General features: G+C 39.4%; 1 protein-coding gene across 2 annotated transcripts in view; it reads right to left on the bottom strand.

Annotated features, from left to right (window-relative positions):
- Positions 1 to 19,492, bottom strand: part of NCKAP5 (NCK associated protein 5) — a 351,387-nt gene that overhangs the window by 158,141 nt on the left and 173,754 nt on the right. For both annotated transcript variants that reach the window (XM_059852591.1, XM_059852590.1), the window contains one exon: positions 14,510 to 14,643. In XM_059852591.1, the coding sequence (XP_059708574.1) occupies positions 14,510 to 14,643 (134 nt within the window). The remainder of the gene's footprint in view (positions 1 to 14,509; positions 14,644 to 19,492) is intronic.

Below are 19,492 nucleotides of genomic sequence, written 5' to 3'. Positions count from 1 at the left end.
CTGCTGCCACAGCATACATGAAGATGGGGACTGAAATCCCCATCTCAGAAATTGGGTTATTTGGCTCTCAGCTCCCCAGAGCAGCTGCTGGTGAGGCCCCAGGGACACCTCCTGCATCACAAACCCACGCAAGGGAGGCCCTCAGTCAACGCTGTAATGAAATCAAGACTTTCCCTCTCAACCCTGCACTCCACTCATAAAAAAGGTGGCAAAATGAAGCCTTCTGTTCTGCCACCCCCCTTCACAAATAAACTCCCAGTTTTATCAGGTGGCCTGTTTATGAGGTTATTTTCTTAAAGGAGAGGAGCTGTTTCTACCCACATCCTACTGGAGAATTTAGTTTTGCTGTAAAACCCCTGAGGAAGCACTTCTGTCTCTGTTCTGGACACCTCAAATCTAAAAGAACCATCATAAATCCAAAAAATCCTGTAATAAATGCTCAAAATGTGCTTTTTAAAATATCATTTAAAATACTTGACAAGAAGTACTGCAGTATTTCCTTCCTCACTAAGCACAAGTTCCCTGAATTTACCATTCTTGATTCTGGAAAGGAAGACAAGACAAAAGGAGCTGTCACTTTCCCTGCTCAGCTCCCTCAGCACTGGCTGCTGTGGATCTGTTTTAATGGGAGTGAGTTGGCTGGGTCAGAGCAAAGGCACACACTTTCTGTGCTATAATCACTGTCTCTGCCCACAGATCCCATTTGATATCATAAGTGCACAATTTTGATTAGTCACACCAGATTCAGGAGGACTGTGCTCTTTTGTTACTCACTCATCATTAGGAACACAACACCAAAGCCCAGGCTGGATTACCCCAGAGGTCCACAAGGCAGATTTTATGTAAGCATCCGTGTACAACCACTCTGAAGGACATCAGGTCTGATCAGCCACTGAGGATGGGGTTAGAAATAATGGGGTCAGTAGCCACTTGAAACATTTTTATGGCTTCCATTAAATGCAATCTGTCTGTGAAACACTCGACATCTGTTTGGAGTTCATTTCTGTCTTTTCATTTGTATTTTTTCCCCACCTGGTAGATGGACCAGATTTTCAGTCACCTAAGTTTTCTTTCACTATTTAAATACTTCCCATCCTACTTCTTAATTCCATATATAATTTCACAGCAATATTAGTCAGTGAATTGTTCAGAATTTGTCTGTTTGTTTAGCTGTAAAACGTCACTTTTTTCATTTAGAAGATAACAGAGAAACAAATCCCAAGAGATTTTCAATCATTTTCATAATCTTCTTTTAAAGCCAACTGATTTAGGAAGAGAAAAATAAAGGGTGAAACATGCTCACACAAATATTTCTTCAGGTCAGAAACAGAAAATTTTGAGCTAGGAATACTCTGAATTATTAGATCAAATTGTTTATTAGACTTGTATCAACTTCCATAGCATGAGACACAACCAATCTTTACAAATCTCTATTTCCACGGACCAGGGGGGCAATGAAGCTATTACTACCATTTATTAAATGAATATATTTTTTAAATGTAGATTTCAAATTTCAGAAAGAGAGATGATCTCTCCTTGAAAGCCCTGCTCCTCTTCCCAACATGCTTTGCTGAATGTCATTTTCACAGGATGTGCATCCTCCTCGAGTGCTGCAGCTCAACCAACCAACGAGCTGGTGTCAATCCTGAGCAGCAGCTCTGCACTGAGGAGCTCCCTGCAGCCCAGGGAATACTCTCTGGGGGAGCAGGGAATGGAGGATCCACTGATGCAGACACCAGTTCTGGTGCTGTGTTGCTCAATGAACATTTACACATCAGCTACCACCCCAATCTGGACTTACCCCGAAATATTTTGGTGGGAGAAGGAGCGTTGTTTTTCTTTTTAATTCATCTCTGCAGCTTCACAGGCTATTAGCTAATTGTAAAACCTGCACTTGTCTTGGAAAATTATAACAAAGCAGGTAAATTAAGCAAACTCTCAGAATACCTAAAATGTATTCTTGTGATCAGCATTACTGGTATGTATACACAACACACAACAGCAGATGCATTTAGAAGTTTAACTAAAACGTTTGAACACAAAACATTGAGAAATAAAATATTGTACTCATATGTTTTGTCTTTTTTAATTTAATCTCAATGCATTTATGAAATCAAGAGCAATATCACTTACAGAATAACCAGCAATGTTTTGGGTTTGTCTGTGTAGAAGAAATAAGCAGCACTAGCACAAGAATTGGCTGGCACTCTTTAAGCATTAAATTAATCTCAATACTGCAGACATAAATTTCTGTTAGAATTACATAAGAATATACAGAGACTAAACAAGATGCTTAAAATAAAATATATTCTTATCTACTATATTTATGGGATAAAAAACCACTGGCCCACTTCAACTTAAGCATCAGAATGAAATCACATCCTCAAAGGAATTAGTTAAACAGTCCTAATCCTTCATCTTCTAAATCCAGCACTCACTCTCAGACTTTATACTGCTTAATCTGAACAGTGAAGGGGACCATCATCTAGTTCTCTGAACAACATGATGATTAACCCTTCAAAATGAGAATCAGGGCACAGACCAAAGATTCAAGATGAAGCTTCCAAGTTTCCAACACCACACCAGTACATTTAACCAGAAACATGACTAATCACATGAGCCTTCCCAAACAGCACAAACTCAGCAAATATCAGTCTGTTCTGAATGCAAGAATTAGAAAAATGGCCATTCACTAACTCTGCTGGGTGTCAGTCAGTATATACTTGTAAAAAGAACCTGATATAGGAGCAAAAACAGGAGGAGCTCAGTACAGAACAGGTGTGCAACAGCAGCAGCTGGACACAAATATTCCACAGTAGGCATGGGGAGATCATGGAAGGAGTATGTGCCACAATTGCTCCTGACCAGGTGAAGCTTCTTTTGTGCCTAAATTTAAGCACAAAAATTTCTGGGCAACAAATACCTATCAAATAAGTAGAGCAAGTCAAGAAAATACAGAAAGTGAACTAAATTAACTGGTTGTAGTGTGAATTACAAATTCTTCTCCACCACAGGCATGTTGGTTTGTATTTGTAACTAGATTATTGTGCACATTAAAATGCCAGATTACTGTAAACAGAGACTGTATCTTTTAGATTCAAAGCATTATTAACTACTCAATAACCTTCATAAATGGAGGGGGGGGATTTGAAGAACCTAGACAAAATAATGAATAAAATAATGAATTTTTCTCATTGTACAGTATTTCATTTCATTAGGACTCCATCAATGCCAATACTGTTCCATAGCATGTGCCAACCTAATGATAAAAGGTTATTTCAAATTTTCATATACTCCAGATGGCAGTGATTCAGAAAGAATCTCACTCTTTATTTCAGCAGGATTAGGAAACCTCTTATGACAGCCTCAATTGACATTTCTCATCCTGCCAGCACTACAATGGATCTTGGTGCCTGTGTTCCACATTGCAGTTGCCAGTATAATTGTACTATTACACACTGCTTGAGAATACACACATAGAGCACTGCAATAAACACTAAATATGTCACAAAATATGCAGCACAGGGCTCACAGTGAAACGCAGGCAAGTCTGGAACAGGAAAATATCATTCATTATTTTGCAATGCTATAAATTTCAGCTGAATGAAACCCAGACTATTTTAAATATTTTCACAAGGACACTCACTAAAGTAAAAAACTAGTGAAACCAGTGACCCATTATTCTCCTCGGTATACACTAAAATTGTCAAGAAATATTTCAGAAACAAATCCAAATAGCCTGTTTGAAACTCAGCAATTTTTTTAACATTCTACAGTAGATTCACACCAATATAAGAGAGCCTCCCACTATACACTACTGCCTAGGCTTAGACAAAAGAAGCTCTTTTCTCAGTGAACAGCCAAGACTATGAAGTATGACCAGAATTTGAGAGACATTTGCCTCTTAAGGAAGACATTGACAGCTGGATTGTTCTGTGGTTTTTCTCTGCACAGTTTGAGAATAAAAGCATAGCAGCAGCAGATATTTGCAGTACTGGAGAAGATGAAGAAATACTTTTCCTTTAACAGAATTCTTAAGATGAGACACACTTGCACTCAACAAGCCAATAGGAGGGGTCTCCACTGTAGACCTCTTTTAACACAAACTCACTTTGATGTGCTGTAATTGTGACTGTAATTAAATCAATCAAGTCCCTGGCTATTTAATCCACGGCTTACCTTGCTCTGCCTTTACCTGCCTTTCATAAACTAGTAGTGCTGGTCAGAATTTTCTGGTTTGCTACTGATTTTTCCAGTAAAGAGCAATATACATAAGGGCATTGTTACTTGCTTATAATCCATAGGTGACCTTTAAAGAATCAGCTTTCTCATGGTTAGTAGACACAAACTGGAGGGAATCTTCCAGATGAAGACAAACAATGCACAGCAATAAAAGCAATAAAATCAACTCAGTGCCTACAAAAAGGCTTTAGGAGGAAGGATGAAACCTACAGCTAAAGAAAGAAAAATTTTCAGTTTCCTTCTGATCAGGTGAGGCAGTGTCTCAACTCGTGCCACATTCCTTCAATTAAAAGACACTGATAAGTGCACCACAGTTTAATAATCTAATCTGATTCCTGGAGAATGAAGGCTCAGTTCAAAACACACAACTGGCTTGGATTCCCAGTTTTGGCCCGATGCACACCTTTCTCTGCTATGTACTGACATGGAGAAATGGACAATTAAATCCCACCAATATCAAAACACAAAAACACTTTCAGAAAAAGGTATGTCAAGTTCTAAAATGCAGCACAACCTCCTGTGCCAAACAAGACAACAGAAATCCCTGTTCCTTGCAGTACTAAGTCTCATGATCTCACATCTCCACCTAACCACTTTTCTCATGACAAATGCAGCTCTTCCCTTGCATGCCACTTCCTTCCTATCTGGAGTGGTGGTGAAAACCAAGAAGAGTAAAATCCCTTATCTTCCTAGAAAGCAATTGAACTGGGATTCAATTATCATGGAACAGAGTGAAGCAGAAGAAGAATCTTCTCTAAGGTAAAACGTAAACTAAGAGTGTGCAACAACATCCTAAAGGGCTAAAAGTGATTTCCACAATGTGACTTGTGCTGAACTGGATTTGCAATTTCTCTGCATCCTTTTGCAGCATGTCCCTAATTATCTGGTTGTCACAAGAGGAGCTCATTGTTTGATGCAAGACAATATTCTACTGACATCCTTTTGACAATATTCTCAGGATAACCTAGCTGTAGCTATTACACTGCATGATTAGAAGATGGATGTTTTCTGAAATACATATTTAATTAATGATACTTAACACACAGCTTGACTGCAGGGTAGTAGTGCCCAATTGGTAAAATTTGAGATTATGGGGCGGGCACTATACACAGAATTAAAACCACAATTAACTGAAACAGTACTTCAAATCAATCTACATTTGCTTACAGTGTCTGCAAACTGAAGCACACATTATGACCAAAGATAATGACATTAAGATTTTTGGCAATGCTCTACAATGGAAGCTATCTGAAATAGAAGACAGTAATTGTTACTAAATTGTGACAGAATCCCTGTAGACTTAGGAGTTCTAACAATATTAGTTATGTAAGTTCAGGATGATTAATGCTACTGCAAAAATGATCAAGATTGTAGCAATTAACCCTTTTACAGGCAAAGCTCACAGAAATTACTGAGATGCCTTTCTGCCATAAGCCAGACATACCTTACTCTAATTGTCACATTTTTGGTGCAATTACCTGGCACCTTTCAGGAGCTGATGGGGATCTGGTCCATCAATTTTCCTTATTTGTTTTAATATTTTGAATCATGTCAGATGACTTAAAACTGTTCAATTTGTCCTTCAGTGTTTCATTCTTAAAATGGGAAATGCCTGTTTCTTTCCAAGGGACATTCCCTCTGCTAAGAGTAGATCTAAGTCTGGGGAGAATCAGAGGAGGGCCCTCACAGCTCTCTTTGCTGATACTGATAGACTAAAACCAAGCATCTTTTCTTTTCTAAATCCCATTTTTCCCTCTATGTGATATATGTCAAGAAAACGAACAAGCAACACACTTGCAGCTGAAACAAACTCCTAATGCCTTCAGGAGATAAATCCCTGAGGAAAGCCTTGTAGAGAAACTGAAAATGTACTATCAGAGTAAGGCATGAATAATTAGAAGAACTAGGTCTATAAGCCAATAAATATAAGGGAAAAAATCCATCCTGTTCTCTTAATGTTTATCACATACCCTGAGAAGCAAAACTCCACAAGAGTGTGCATCTAGTACAATAGCTTTTCAGCTTTAAATATAGTCACTGCAACTTTAATAATGATATTTGAAATGTGTGCATAGAGGCAAACACACCCAAAATGTTTTGGTAAAAGAATAAGATTAAAACTAAATTTTTAAGTTGCCCTGTCCAAATTTGAGCACTTAAAAACAAATGAACTGCTGCACAACCTGTTACATTAGAACAATACTGTGGAATAACTACGAGTTCTAAGATAAAATTAAAATTACCATAATAATTCTCCTGTGAAACAATCCAATCTATGCAGACTACGATTTGCTACTAGGTTGAAAAAAATGCATTACCACCTCAAGTCAGGCAGATAAATAATTCTATTTTCATTACTTAGTGGAGATACTTAAAAGGTTACACAGAGCAGGATGAAAAACTGATTATATTTGCAAATTATGTATTGGTCACATTCAAGGGCCAGCTCTTTACCAGCATTAGAAAGCCAGCTATGCAAACTGTGAGTAAAGATTTGATTCCACAGCAGTTTCTTGCTGAGGAGAGCAGAAGTCCCAATCTAGAGAGCCCACCTTTGGGTACAACAGCTGGTATCCAGACAGGGACATCTTTGTGCCCATTTTTCTGTACTGTTCTTGTACCACTTCCTTTAGAGTACTTTTGTGAAAGGCCTTTTCTCCTCCCTGCTTCACATATACCTGGAAACCAGAAACCTTTGCTTTAAATCCAGACAAAACAAAGCATTCCTCTATTATTCTACTCAGAGAGACGACAGTCAGGATTTAATGATCTTCTCCTCTTTCCCACAAATCTGTATCTTTCTACTACTTAAGGTGCTAAACTCCCCAGTAGTACTTGGAACACTCTTTTCCTTCTGCCCTTAGTGAGAGATGAATCATAGAATGGTTTGGGTTGGAAAGGACTTTAGAAATCATCTACTCCCAACTCCCCCACCATGGACAGGGATACCACCCACTAGATCAGATTCACAGAAGTCACCCCAGAAACTTAAAAAGGATGAACACTTTTCAGGATCAGATTTTATCTGCTTGCAATTAAAATGGGAATGTAGGCTCCCTGGTTTAGTTTGATGTAAAACTGTAATGGTAAAACACAGACTCAGTCAAGCAATGAACCTTTGAAGATTCCAATCATGTTCATAAAAGAGAAGTATAACTACGAAGATCATTTGACTTTATGTCAGCTTTTTAATCATATTATTCACTCAAGGTTTAATTTGCTCTGTACCATCAATCTGAATGCACACCACTGCCCATTAATGTTACATTTACAGTTTACAAGTTTTATAGTACAGAAAAATTACTAATACAAGCCACCTCAAGCATCGAACAGGAAAACAACCATAAAACTGTGATCATGAACTGACATTTCTCTCTGATCCATTAGTAAAGAGGAACAGTCTATAATCTGCAAATTTCACATTGAGCACGGGTTTGCAATCATTTGGCAAAAGAAACCACAAGTCTGAGAGGATCAGTAAACTAAAATGGGATGAATCCATGTTGTTTGGGTAGCAATTAAAGCTAATCATGAAACCAGAGGATCAGTCTTAGTTATATTGATTTTAAATGTGTGTGCCTTTCTGACTCTCCAGGGCAAATACTCACTTTGAAGAAATCAAAGTGTGGACATCTCGTGTGTGACTTAGTGGAGCATAGGAAAGACCTCCAGCTGTGACAGGCTGTGCAAGGGAGGTTTGAAAACTGTCCCATAATCTCCATATCAGGAAGGGGTCATTAATAAAAAGTGTTATTGTACAACACGACAGGGTGGGACAAGAAGACAAAGAGACATGGAAATACTGGGTTGGTATAAGAAAAAATTCTGCTGGACAATCCTGTAGCTCAAACCAGACTGATGATTTTAAGAAAACAGCCTTTTATTTTAGTAGAGTCATCCATGACAGAGTCTAAGAGAACACTTGTTCTTTGCTGGCCTTTTTCTCACCTGTTCTTACCTAGTTTAAATCTAATAAATTTATGGGGACATAATTTCTATTTACACAGATTTCTTTGAATTACTGGGTTCAAATAGGTAAATGACAACACAGTTTCAAAGGTGACTCACCACAATATTATTCTGCTGTAAAGATTTAAGGCCTTTATCACCACACTGTCTGGGTATTTCCTCCCTTTCCTCTTTAATATTATTTGCAATACAGATATTATGAAATGTAGATAATTTTTTAAAAGACAAAGGTACACAAACAATCTGAGGTAGGGAATTCCCCATGTTCAGGTTCAGAAAGATGGACCTGATTTTTACATGAATAAACTACACTTGAAGACTTCTCTCCCAATAAAACAGGAAGCAGAATATCATCTCATGTCTGAGAAATCAGTAAAAGGCAATAGATGCAAACTCGCAGAAATATGAGCATGAGGCATCCTGTGAGCACACAAACACAAGCCAGACACAGGATTTCCTGAGCACACAGATCACCATGCTTTTGCCTCTGGAAGATAAAATTACCAATGTCCCTGGCCCCCATGCAAGGAGCTTTCAGCAGCAGAGGGCTGTAAGGAAACACCACCACATGAATTACCAGTGCACTGGGTACTGAAGTAGGGCTGGCTCTTCATGTAGCCTCAGTGCCTCCAGAGTCCACAGAAAATGGAGAACTGCAGTCCCTTCCTGTGCATCTTGAGAAACACCTGCAGCAAAGCAATCCTTTGCTCTCTGAAAGTGCTACACAAGTCAATGTACTTCATGCAATAAATTTTCTGCTATAATTTCTGGTCCTGGCAGGAGTTCTGTGTTTCAAGTTTACCCTGGTTCTTCAGTTGCTCTCTGCAGTCACTCTGAGCTCATTGCTTTCGTTCTTTCTCAGCTTCAGTAGGAAAATATTATTTCAACCAGATGGTTTCTAATATGAAAATGGCAATTTTGTTTTTGAAGAAAACTGAGCCATCACACTCATTGAAGGTATTTCTCATGTGCATGTACTTTCACAACCATCATATTCATACACTGAACTAAAGAGTGGAAAAAAAAATGGGTCTAGTATCAAAAATGAAAAAATTTCCATTTTACTTTTTGTTGGTCAAACAACAGGAAACCAGCATATTTAGCACAAAGCAGCCCAGAAACTGAGTGGGGTCAAGCTCCATGAAAACTTCAGGCAATCTCCTCTTTGGGCTTAATTTGACAAGTTTAGTAAAGCCATTCTTTTATTTTCTGTCAGATGAAAACTATTCACACAAAAGCTCCTGGATCTTAGAATGGTTCTTGACAATTCTGAGTAGCTATTACAGATGAAATATGTACCTAAGTGTTGTAGATGCACATAAATAAAAATGTAATGTACTCACCCCAGTGTTAATCTAAAAGAAACTTCATTCTTTAACTCTGTCAATTCTAATCAGAAGGTAAGATCAATACCCTAAGCAGTAGGTCAGAGCCCCAGCAAAGCAGCACTCACACCATGTCCTGAGGCTTGTAGAGTCCAGCAGCTTTCCCCACAACCCTGACACCCACCCTGCTGCTCAGGTGGAAGAGTTAAGAGTGAAGAAATGAAGCTGAGCCTTGGAAGAAGGGATGGGTGGGAATAGGTGGTTTTAGTTTTGTCATTGTTTTTTGCTACCCTACACTATATTTAATTAGCAATAAATTATATTAATCTTTAACAAGTCAAATCTTTCCCCTTCATGGTAACTGGTGAGTGAGCTCCTGCTCTTAATCCTTGAGGGCTTTTTTGCTATTCTTTTCTCTCCCAGCCCTCTGGAAGACAGTGAGTGAGGGAGTGGCTGGGTGGGCACCGGGCAGCACTCAGGGTCAACCTTCCCCATGTTTGACAGTGCCCATCTTGCAGTTGGCAGCAAGGCAGGAGCAGGTGAACAGGAGACACAGCAGACATGGAGAACTCCCTTGTGTGTGACACTCATTCACCAGTTCTCCTCCTCGTGACACTGCATGCAGCATCAGCTCATAAAATCCAGCAGTACCTAAAACCATAGGGCAGGATGACAAGGTCAGCCTTTGATACAGACTCCATCTCTGGGCCAACCTGGCTCCAACAATACCCCTACACACAGGCCATGAAGAGAGAATGACAGGAGGTCACTGCAGAGCTACACAAAGGAGAACTGCAGACAACTTCCTCTGTTATCTCCCTCTGAGAAAAGGAGTGAGCTCCCACATAGCACCTTACTCACCCCTGCTATGACAGAATCAAAGGAATGCCAGCAATAGCTGCCAGGAGAGCATTTGAATCTTCCCAGAAATTAGATTCAAATGTTATTAATGCCTGACCTTAGGCAAAGCGACCAAAGAGCTGAGCTGGTGTGTAATTCCCAGCCCTGGCCTCAGCTGGGTGTGGGTTACCAGCCATGGCAGTAAGGGCACAGAGGTGAAAGCAGGTGTGACCCCTAGATCGAGCAAACCTTGGAAATTACAATGTGATGACTCCACATCAACATGCTGATGCAATGCACAAAAATCTCCTTATCACAACTGCAAGGAAAACAGTTATCAGTGCCACTCACCTGTTGCCAAGACAGAGTGGAGCTAGGGGAATTACAATAATTGGAAAATACATGAAGGATGTGCCTAAACCTACAACCACACTGTTCTTTTATGCCAAGTGTTGTAGCAGTCATTTTTTCCCTTGTCAGAAGCAACAGGCTTAACCCTATAGTCAATACTAAAGGGAGGGGAATATACAGCCTAGTGAGAATTGCACTCATCCCCTTCACAGGGCCCTGGCAGATCAAACAAGGACCATTTCCTACTTTTCCAATAACATCTAAAAGCCTGAGGCAATTTTCCAGTCACAGACATTGGTACCAATAAACACCACAACTTTAACTGAAATAGTTTTTGAAATTTACCCAAAAGGGATTTTAAGATTTGGTAATGGGGTCTTCAATTATTATTTCCAGATACACTTTATAATAGTGTTTATTGAACTTGTTTCATTCAGACCAAAACAGTGATCAAAGTAACTTAAGTAAAGCTACCTCTTTTACTGCTTTAACATTTAATCACAGTTTAGTCACCTGAACTGAATGCATTCCACAGACAACAAGTTCTATTGCTTACTGATGTACAGCAGGGAAATGCAATCAATTTATATTGTGTCTATTAGTGTGCTTTTTACAATGATACCATAAATCACACCTACTGCTGTGGGCAGAGTTGCTGCATTTCTGTTCCTACTGTTGTAGGAAAATGCTGAAAGCAGGAAAAGCACAGCTGAAACCAACAACAAGGAGGTAAATGAGACAGTGTGCAACAACAAAAATGGGAAATTCAGACTGCATGGCACTGTCTTGGAAGAAAGTGGGCTGATTTCTTTTTATAGGGTAGGTCTCTGTGCATTTAAGAACTGTGCAGCTGTACCATGCCATGCCAAAAAGAACCTCATGGAATTTAACAGCTGCAGCAAAGCAACAGATCTCAGTGGGTTTAAGAAAGAAAACATTAAGTATTTCAACTCAAGGTGAGATTATACTAAGGCAATGGAAAGATAACAGCATCCAACCACAGTGTAAAAACCCAACTTGAGTATTAAATGTTTTTCCTGCAAGGTTTCTCCACACCTCAAACATATTTCATCTCTAATAAAATTAAAACACAGATTTAAAACTACATGGACACATGTTACAATTCTGGAAAAGAAACTTCAGTTTAAAAGCTCTTTCAGCAGGTATCACATATTTATCAAACTAACTACTGTGTCACATTAAGGCTCTGGCAGATTTATGCAGGTGTTAAGAAAGAGAACTTCGATTTACTTCAGACTACTAGGCTGAAATATTGCTTACTTGGTAACAACAGAAACTTCTTTCAAGAAGAAAACCCCTCACCTTCTGAAGTCCTCCATCTCAAACCATATGCTTACATGACAGATTAAAGTTTCCCCACAATTTCATTTTGGAATAGGGAGCATTGCTCCCCTGATTACAAAGGTCAGCTTACAGATTACCACCAACTATTATATTTCATTCTTGCCATCATGCAAAGAAAATTGTTTGAAATGAAAAGAAATATATGTAGAAATGGCTAGGTAAATCCTCTCAGTTCAGGAATTACACATCCTTAAAAGATTTATGCTGTTGTATATGTTCTTACATTGATCTATCCACATCTGAGAGACAGAATGTTTGAGTCCAAAATATTACTCTCTAGTCATCATCTTCACTTGGTTTTAACATTTCCTCCCATCATCATTTGTCTCGTCCTGTTTAATTGTGCTCAAATTAGGCAAAGGTTGCAAATCCTTCAAACAACACAGAATCTCAAGATTATCCAGCTTCCAGTTCCATTATTTGTTCAAACAGGATAAAAAAAATACACTCATTTAGAGAGAAAGTCTGTTTGTGTAAGCAAATATCTTAATATTCTACTAAAAATCAGCAAAAATAACCCTTAATATTCATCATAACAAGCAATGTTTTAAAATAAAATAACATATTTAGGTGACACATTCTCTTCCAAGCATCTGGCCTACACTAAAATAAAGCCACAGCCTGATGAGGCCAGCAGGAGTTTTTCCTCACTGGAATAACATGTTGCCATCAATGAAAAATGATATTTAAGTTTGCCTTCAAACAGTTTAGCCAATGTGCAGACAGCCTTAAAAAGAACATAATGCTGATTTAGAAGGCCTTCACCTTTATCTAAATCAGAGGGACAGACATAAAGAGACAAACAACTTTAATTCAAAGAACTTGTGTCCCTCTGCTTCTCGATAGACCCGAGCACGCTCGCCTGCAAACAGAAGTGAAAGAAAAAGAATGGATTAATTTGAAGATAGTGGACTTCAGGGATCCTGACTAATAAAATAGTTTTTCTTTTCAGAAACACGGTAGAAATGAATCAGACTACTGCAGTTCCACAGGAATAATGAAGAGCTCTCTTGAAAAGATCTGAATATGCATCAGTTAAAATTTTATGAAGGTACTGGGAGCATCACTCTGGAGACTGGCTCCCCCTCACCCCTTCTTTTCTTAACCATGGCTCCATCACCTCCAAAGTTAATTTCACAGGTTTCTAGCTATTGCAGCAAGTATACTGCTCTAAAATCAGGACCTCAGGAAATTCTTCCTTAAACGAAGATTAATACACAATAAAGCAAAATATTCTAACCAAGAATACTCATGAGGTGGATTTATTTTGTGTATATTACTCCAGGAGTCTCATCAGAATAAGTAAAAATTGAAACCAAGGGTCAATGAAGAGGAACAATAGAAAACTAAAAAAGAAATATCCTTAGCATTTTTAATGGAGATTTCAGAATTAACTGAACACTTAATGATTTTTGAAATAGTTTTTTTGAATTCTGCAGAGAATTAATGCAAATTTTTCCAAACACAAAATAACAGAGGAGAACAAATTTTATTAATGCTGTCAATGGTTTTTGCAGTGTTGCCTAGAAACCCAGATTCAAATCAGAGAAGCAGCATGGCAAACACCAAGGAAATAAGGAAAAAACCATGAAATAATGCCCAAAGCAGAAAACCCTAAAACCCCCAAGAAACCTAACCAATGACAAAACAAAATCCTCCAGGTTTTTTTCACCGTATTAAACTGAACTTGAGCTTTTAACAATTCAGTGGTCTAAGGGAAGGAGTTAATATTCAGCCTTGATGGAAAATATACATAAAATTCCATTGTCTCTTTTGATTTTTTTGGATTGTTTTGTTTCTGTGCACATGACAAAAACAATAAAAAAAATCTGTTTGCTGTACTAGATCTCATCATGCATCATGAAAACAATAAATGACTCAAACCCTCACTATTATCATATGAATGGTTTGTGTAAATTTCTGTTCTAAGCTGGTTCTCTTGGAAATGGAGCTCTGCTCTAGCCCAAAACTTTGGCCCAGGAAATGCAGAGAAAGATTTGAAGCAAGTCCCAGCAGGATGAGCTTGCCCAAAGCTGCCCAAAGGCTTCACTTTTTCTTCCTCTCTTTATTCAGATTGATCAAGCCCATTCTTACTTACAAGACACAAACAGCCACATACTGACTTACCAGTGGCAGGCCCTTCTTGAGAAGTGAAGACCTACACTTAGAAAATTATTGGGAATTCTAGCAAACACAAAATCCCTAGAAACGAAAATTTTCACCATCCTATAAAATGAGGGCTTAAAACTTTTAAGTATTCCAACATCATTTAGCCAACAGCCTGTTTATGGAATTTCCCAGGGAGAGCAGGTTTTGCCTTAGAGTAGATCCATTCAAGTTATCAACAGGTGTGGACAATGTCTGCACCAAAGGACGTTTTTGCCATATTTTGGATGCAGTTTCCTGGTGGCACATACCTGGAAAACTGTTCCTGCAGCCCCCGCATCTGGGCTCTGCTGCGCTCCGACTCCAGCGTCACCTCCCGTAACCTCTTCTCACTCTCAAGTCTCAAATGTCTTTCTTCCTCCAGCTCATGTATCAGCTTCTCACGCTGAAATACCATAACAATTAATTTTACACATAAACATCACTTTTAGGAAAAAATTTGAAAAAATCATCCAAAAAAATCAAAATAATTACCCCACTAAACCAGTGCTATCTTTTTTGTGCAGCAATGTTACAGAGGGAAGAATTTTTTCAGAATATTCCATCGCACTGAGTTACCCTTCCTCAGCTCACTCATGGATGTCATCATATTGAAAAACAAATACCCACCCGCTCCTTCAAAGTGCTTTTCCTTTATCTCCATTCAAAATAAATACAAAAAATTGTATTTGAGATCTGTGACCCATCTTGCTTGAATGCAGACATGGGAAAAATGAAACAAATCAAGAGGTCAACTTTTCACCCATTCCTGAATGTTTCAGCCTCACAAGGAGGAAATTCTGTAGCCTCTGCTTTTCTTGTTTTGGCTGAGAGGAGGATCCCTATCAGTAGAATGGAGTTTATTTGAATTTACTTAGTGAAACACTTTGATAATGTATATGTTTTCAAAATCTGAGTACAAATTAAACCAATACAAGAGTGATAAATGTGTCATTAATGTTACTAACAGCTCTCAAAGGCAAGTAGGACATGGGTTTTGCTAATTCTTAAAACATAAAACCCAAAAACCCAACCCACACCATCCTAAATCTACATATGTCATGGCCTAACCCTTTAAAAAAAAATAAAAAATTCATCACATATAGGGTACCTAAAGGTTTAAAAATCCTATTTCAATAGTGACTAAATATGAATTAAGAGGAGCAGAAAAATTAACCTAAAATTATTAAAAATGTTACTGCAATTTAAAAAAATGTATTTTTAGGCTTTTCCATGTGACCCCTGTTAAAAAGAAATGAAGTGAAATTAAATTTCCTCCTTGTGAATTTAAATGGGAAAACAAATCAATAAAACCCCCACGGATTTTACATGGCACTACATTATTCTCTGTCAGTGGTGGGGTTCCCATGCCTAGGAACAGCTTAGGCCACTGTAAAGCTACAGTGGGCTCCCCACCCAGAGAGATTTGCAGCCTGTCAGACAGCCTGATGTAATTCCATGTCTGACCTAAATTTTCATGGCATACCTGCAAAAACGTATATAAAAATTATCCATACAGTTTCATTAGTAAATAACAGAGGTAACTTAGAGATAAGCCATTAAATGGGGGAGACAGGCTATTTGTACAAATCTCACAGCTATAAATCTTACTGGATAATAATTTACAATAGCAGTAACCAGGGGACCAAAAATATGAACATTGCCAAGTGGAAAACAGATCTTAAAGACAGTGATAAATAAGCAGATGCCACAAAGGGAGGCTGCAAAGGTTTAAATGAAATATCTATATGCTTGTGAAAAAAATAGGGGGAATTACTCAGAGAACAGAGTGGTTCTGTCTGGTTGGCCATATGTAATGCCTGGAAAATGGAAAACTGCACAAGAAGAAACAAATTACTGGCAAATAAATACATTGTTCTAACTGAATTATCTAATCACCGTCCTTAGTGTTACATAGGCATGTCCTGCCAGGTGCTGAGTAATCCTTGGTTTCTGCCACAGGAGGAAGAGCAGAGAGTTCAGCACCAGGCAGAAGACAGCACTTGGCTCAGAGGATAACTCAGCTGATGGAATGGGAGGAATATTCACAGCAGTCAGTATTGCTCCAGCTTAGATCCCATCAATGCCAACTTCAAAATGATCCTGCTCCTGGAACTCTTGCTGAATGCTTTCAGCACCTTCTCTTGTAGGCAAGTTTCACTGCTGCTAAAGGGACATCTAGGACCTCCCAAGTCAGTGGGCAACAAGGAAAATGACATAAAAGAAATATATCATCACCACCTAGGACTTAAGAAAAGCTTTCAGAAGATACTGGTGTCTACAAGTAGAAACTGGGCTTAAAACCAAATATGCAGCTGTTCCTTCAGGAACTGAGAAGCCACCTTGGAGCAAACTCAGGTGCTACTATGAACACCTGAGTGGCCAAGCTGACCCAAGGCTGTGCCTGAGCTACCTGACACAGTAAAGCTAAACTACAACAATGGACTGCAAACCAGAGATTCAGCCACACCTTCAAGGCTTAGTCAGCATCACAACAGCCACAATGATCTTATTCTGATACAGCAATGTCACAGCACATGCCACAGCCAAGAGAGCCATGACACACAGAGTATTATCATACAATGTCAGAAGGCTTTAGGCATTCACCCAAACAGAGTAACACCATACCACATCAAAAAGCTTCAAGCATCTGCCCTTCTTGTTCTTTAGGCCAACCTTTTATACCCTCATGTTCATGCATTGCAACTGTGTGCCCTCTGTTCCCTTTGGTGGCTGGTCAGTGCACCTGGGCACTCCATGGCTCATTGCTGTCAATGCTGTTCTCCTGCTTCTCACAGCTGTAAAACCATGCTTTACATGGTTTACAGATGAGGCTGGGGATGAGGCAGGGCCAGCCCCACTACCAATTACCACAAAGTGTGTACCTACACAGCAGCTACCTCTGCATGTCTGCTATGCTGACCGTGCTCTGGTCCCCAAATAAATCTTCCCACATGATGTACAAAGCCAGTTCTCCACAGGTAGGAGAGACAAAAAGTGACACTCTAAAAAGCAGATGAGTCTCCTCTTCTCCATCTCTCTGGCAAAGTGTTCTGCAGGTTGCTCACAGTTCCATTGCCTGTCCTGCAGAGGGTCTGTGCAGTACCTACAGCCATGCTCCTGCTCATCACAAACCCTCACCTTCTGGAAGAGAACCGCACAGACAGCACAGATCCACAAACCCAAACTTCTCCCTACAGGTCAAAGAGCTGTACAAGCTATTTCTAAGTTTCATTTACCTCTTGCTGATAGGTCAAAGAATGCTGTTGCTGCCATTTACTCCTTCTGTGGGGAAGGCTGTGTGATAACACACACCTTGCACTGAAAGATGAGCAAATCCATATAGGGACTTTTTTTTTTAAGAAGAAAGAACGTAGGAATTACCTTAAGAAAAGTATCTTTAAATGAGCAACACATGTGCATTACAAGAACAATAACAACTCAGGAATGAAATTCCTAAACATTAGGAACTTCTGGAACGAGCTAAATGTCCAGTTCCAATTCAGCCACCTCATGGGCAAGAACTACAACACATTATTAGTTATAAGAGCACGTACTGTTGCTGTACAGAACTCCTGCTCCTTTCAGGTTTAGGGATGAACAACAAACCAGTCACAAGGCTACAAGACCAGAAACAACAGCACTGACCTATGGCCCCGAAATTCTGAGTTCTCTTCCCAGCTACCAAAACCCTCCTGCAAGAATGGGGCCAAGACTTGCCCACAAGACATCTGCACAGCAACAACACCATCAGCCCTCACTGCCAGGATTATTCACAGGAATTTATTGGCAACCTTGCAGCACTCCTGCCATTTCTTGCAGGCAGAAAGCAGATCTGCTTTCAGCCAGATCACAGACAGTAAATACTGTGAAGTGGGGAGAAAAAGGTGCAAGAGACCACCCACACTTGGGAAGTTTTCAGTCTGCAGGACACAAAACACTGAAGTATACTACACACAGAAAGTAGCTCCCAGCAGCAGTGACCTTATCCACCAGAAAAGAGAACTAGATTTTTATTCAAACTCAGAAAATCCATAATGAAGTGTCAGAAGAGAGAAGTGAGCCTAACATGCAGAAAGGCCAGGATTAAAAAGAGATTTTTTTTTAGATTTTTTTGTCTCCTTGAAGAAGAAAAAATATCCCTGAACTTTGCAGGAATTTTGTGCTGACACAATGCACTTTATAGGTTCCTCTGTGCTAACCCCCCTTTATTCCTGTGCAAAAAAAAAAGTGTGTGAGAAGAAATAAACAGAACTGGTTAAAGGTTTTTTAGTGAATACAAGCTTAATAGAAAGCAATAGAATTAGCATGCTATGTGAAGAAAAGGTTGAATTAAAAAAGTGCCATGTGAAATGCTTCAGTTCATTTTAACACTAGAAAAATCATTGCCATCTTCCAATGAAGTTATGTATTCCCACTTGCCTATTCCTCTTTAATTGCAGATTCTTCTCTCCACAAGCTCTGCTCAAACTATTTTTCTCTACTTCCTCTCCTTGCCTTCTGCAGCACAGCTGTACCCTTCCCTTCTTAGAAGCATAACCTTTACTTGGTTCTTGCTTCCCCTTTTCAGCCTCCCCAGAGAGCCTGACTTTCATCACACCACCCAGTCAAATCCCTGATGACTTTCCAAACAGGCAAAAAATTCATGTGAACAAACTAGAGTGAAAGACAGTGTTAGCAAACTCTACTGATACTTGGTGCAAGTACTGGAATATTTTAGCATGAACAAAGTTTCAGGGGCTGCTCATTATGCTCCTGAGCCAGAGCCTGCACTTCAGCAAGCTCCTTCTTGTGTAGCTGTGGAAATGTTCGTGTCAAAATGTTTCATTCCTCACCCAGGCAGGGACACGCACCTCATGTTAAGTCATCTTCTAAAAGTTAAGGAAGGAATCCAATCTGAGCTACACGCAATCAAAACAAAACACATGAACACTATTTATAACTGGATTGGAAGGAATGCATGTGTTTGACAGAAAAATGTGATTTGTTCCTCAGCACTGTGTGAAGAGACCAAGAGACACCATTTAGTCTCAGAGTTACTGGTTAATAGCCGTGCTCACAGTCTAAGGACTAACCCTGTGCAGCCACACAAGGGTCTGCCAAGAGGAGCTCAACCATTTGTCTCTCCCTTAATTACCTTGGGATGTGCCACAAATGTCAGCACCCGCTTCTTTCACGTTCTAGCAAAGTGCCAATGTCTGGTCTGTTGAGTGAGGAAGTGTGAGTGTGGATGGGGCAGGTGGCAGCCTGGAAGG

This window comes from Haemorhous mexicanus, chromosome 8 (genome assembly GCF_027477595.1).
Source record: "Haemorhous mexicanus isolate bHaeMex1 chromosome 8, bHaeMex1.pri, whole genome shotgun sequence".
NCBI classification, from domain to species: domain Eukaryota; kingdom Metazoa; phylum Chordata; class Aves; order Passeriformes; family Fringillidae; genus Haemorhous; species Haemorhous mexicanus.
This window is presented reverse-complemented; position numbering and strand designations above follow the sequence as displayed.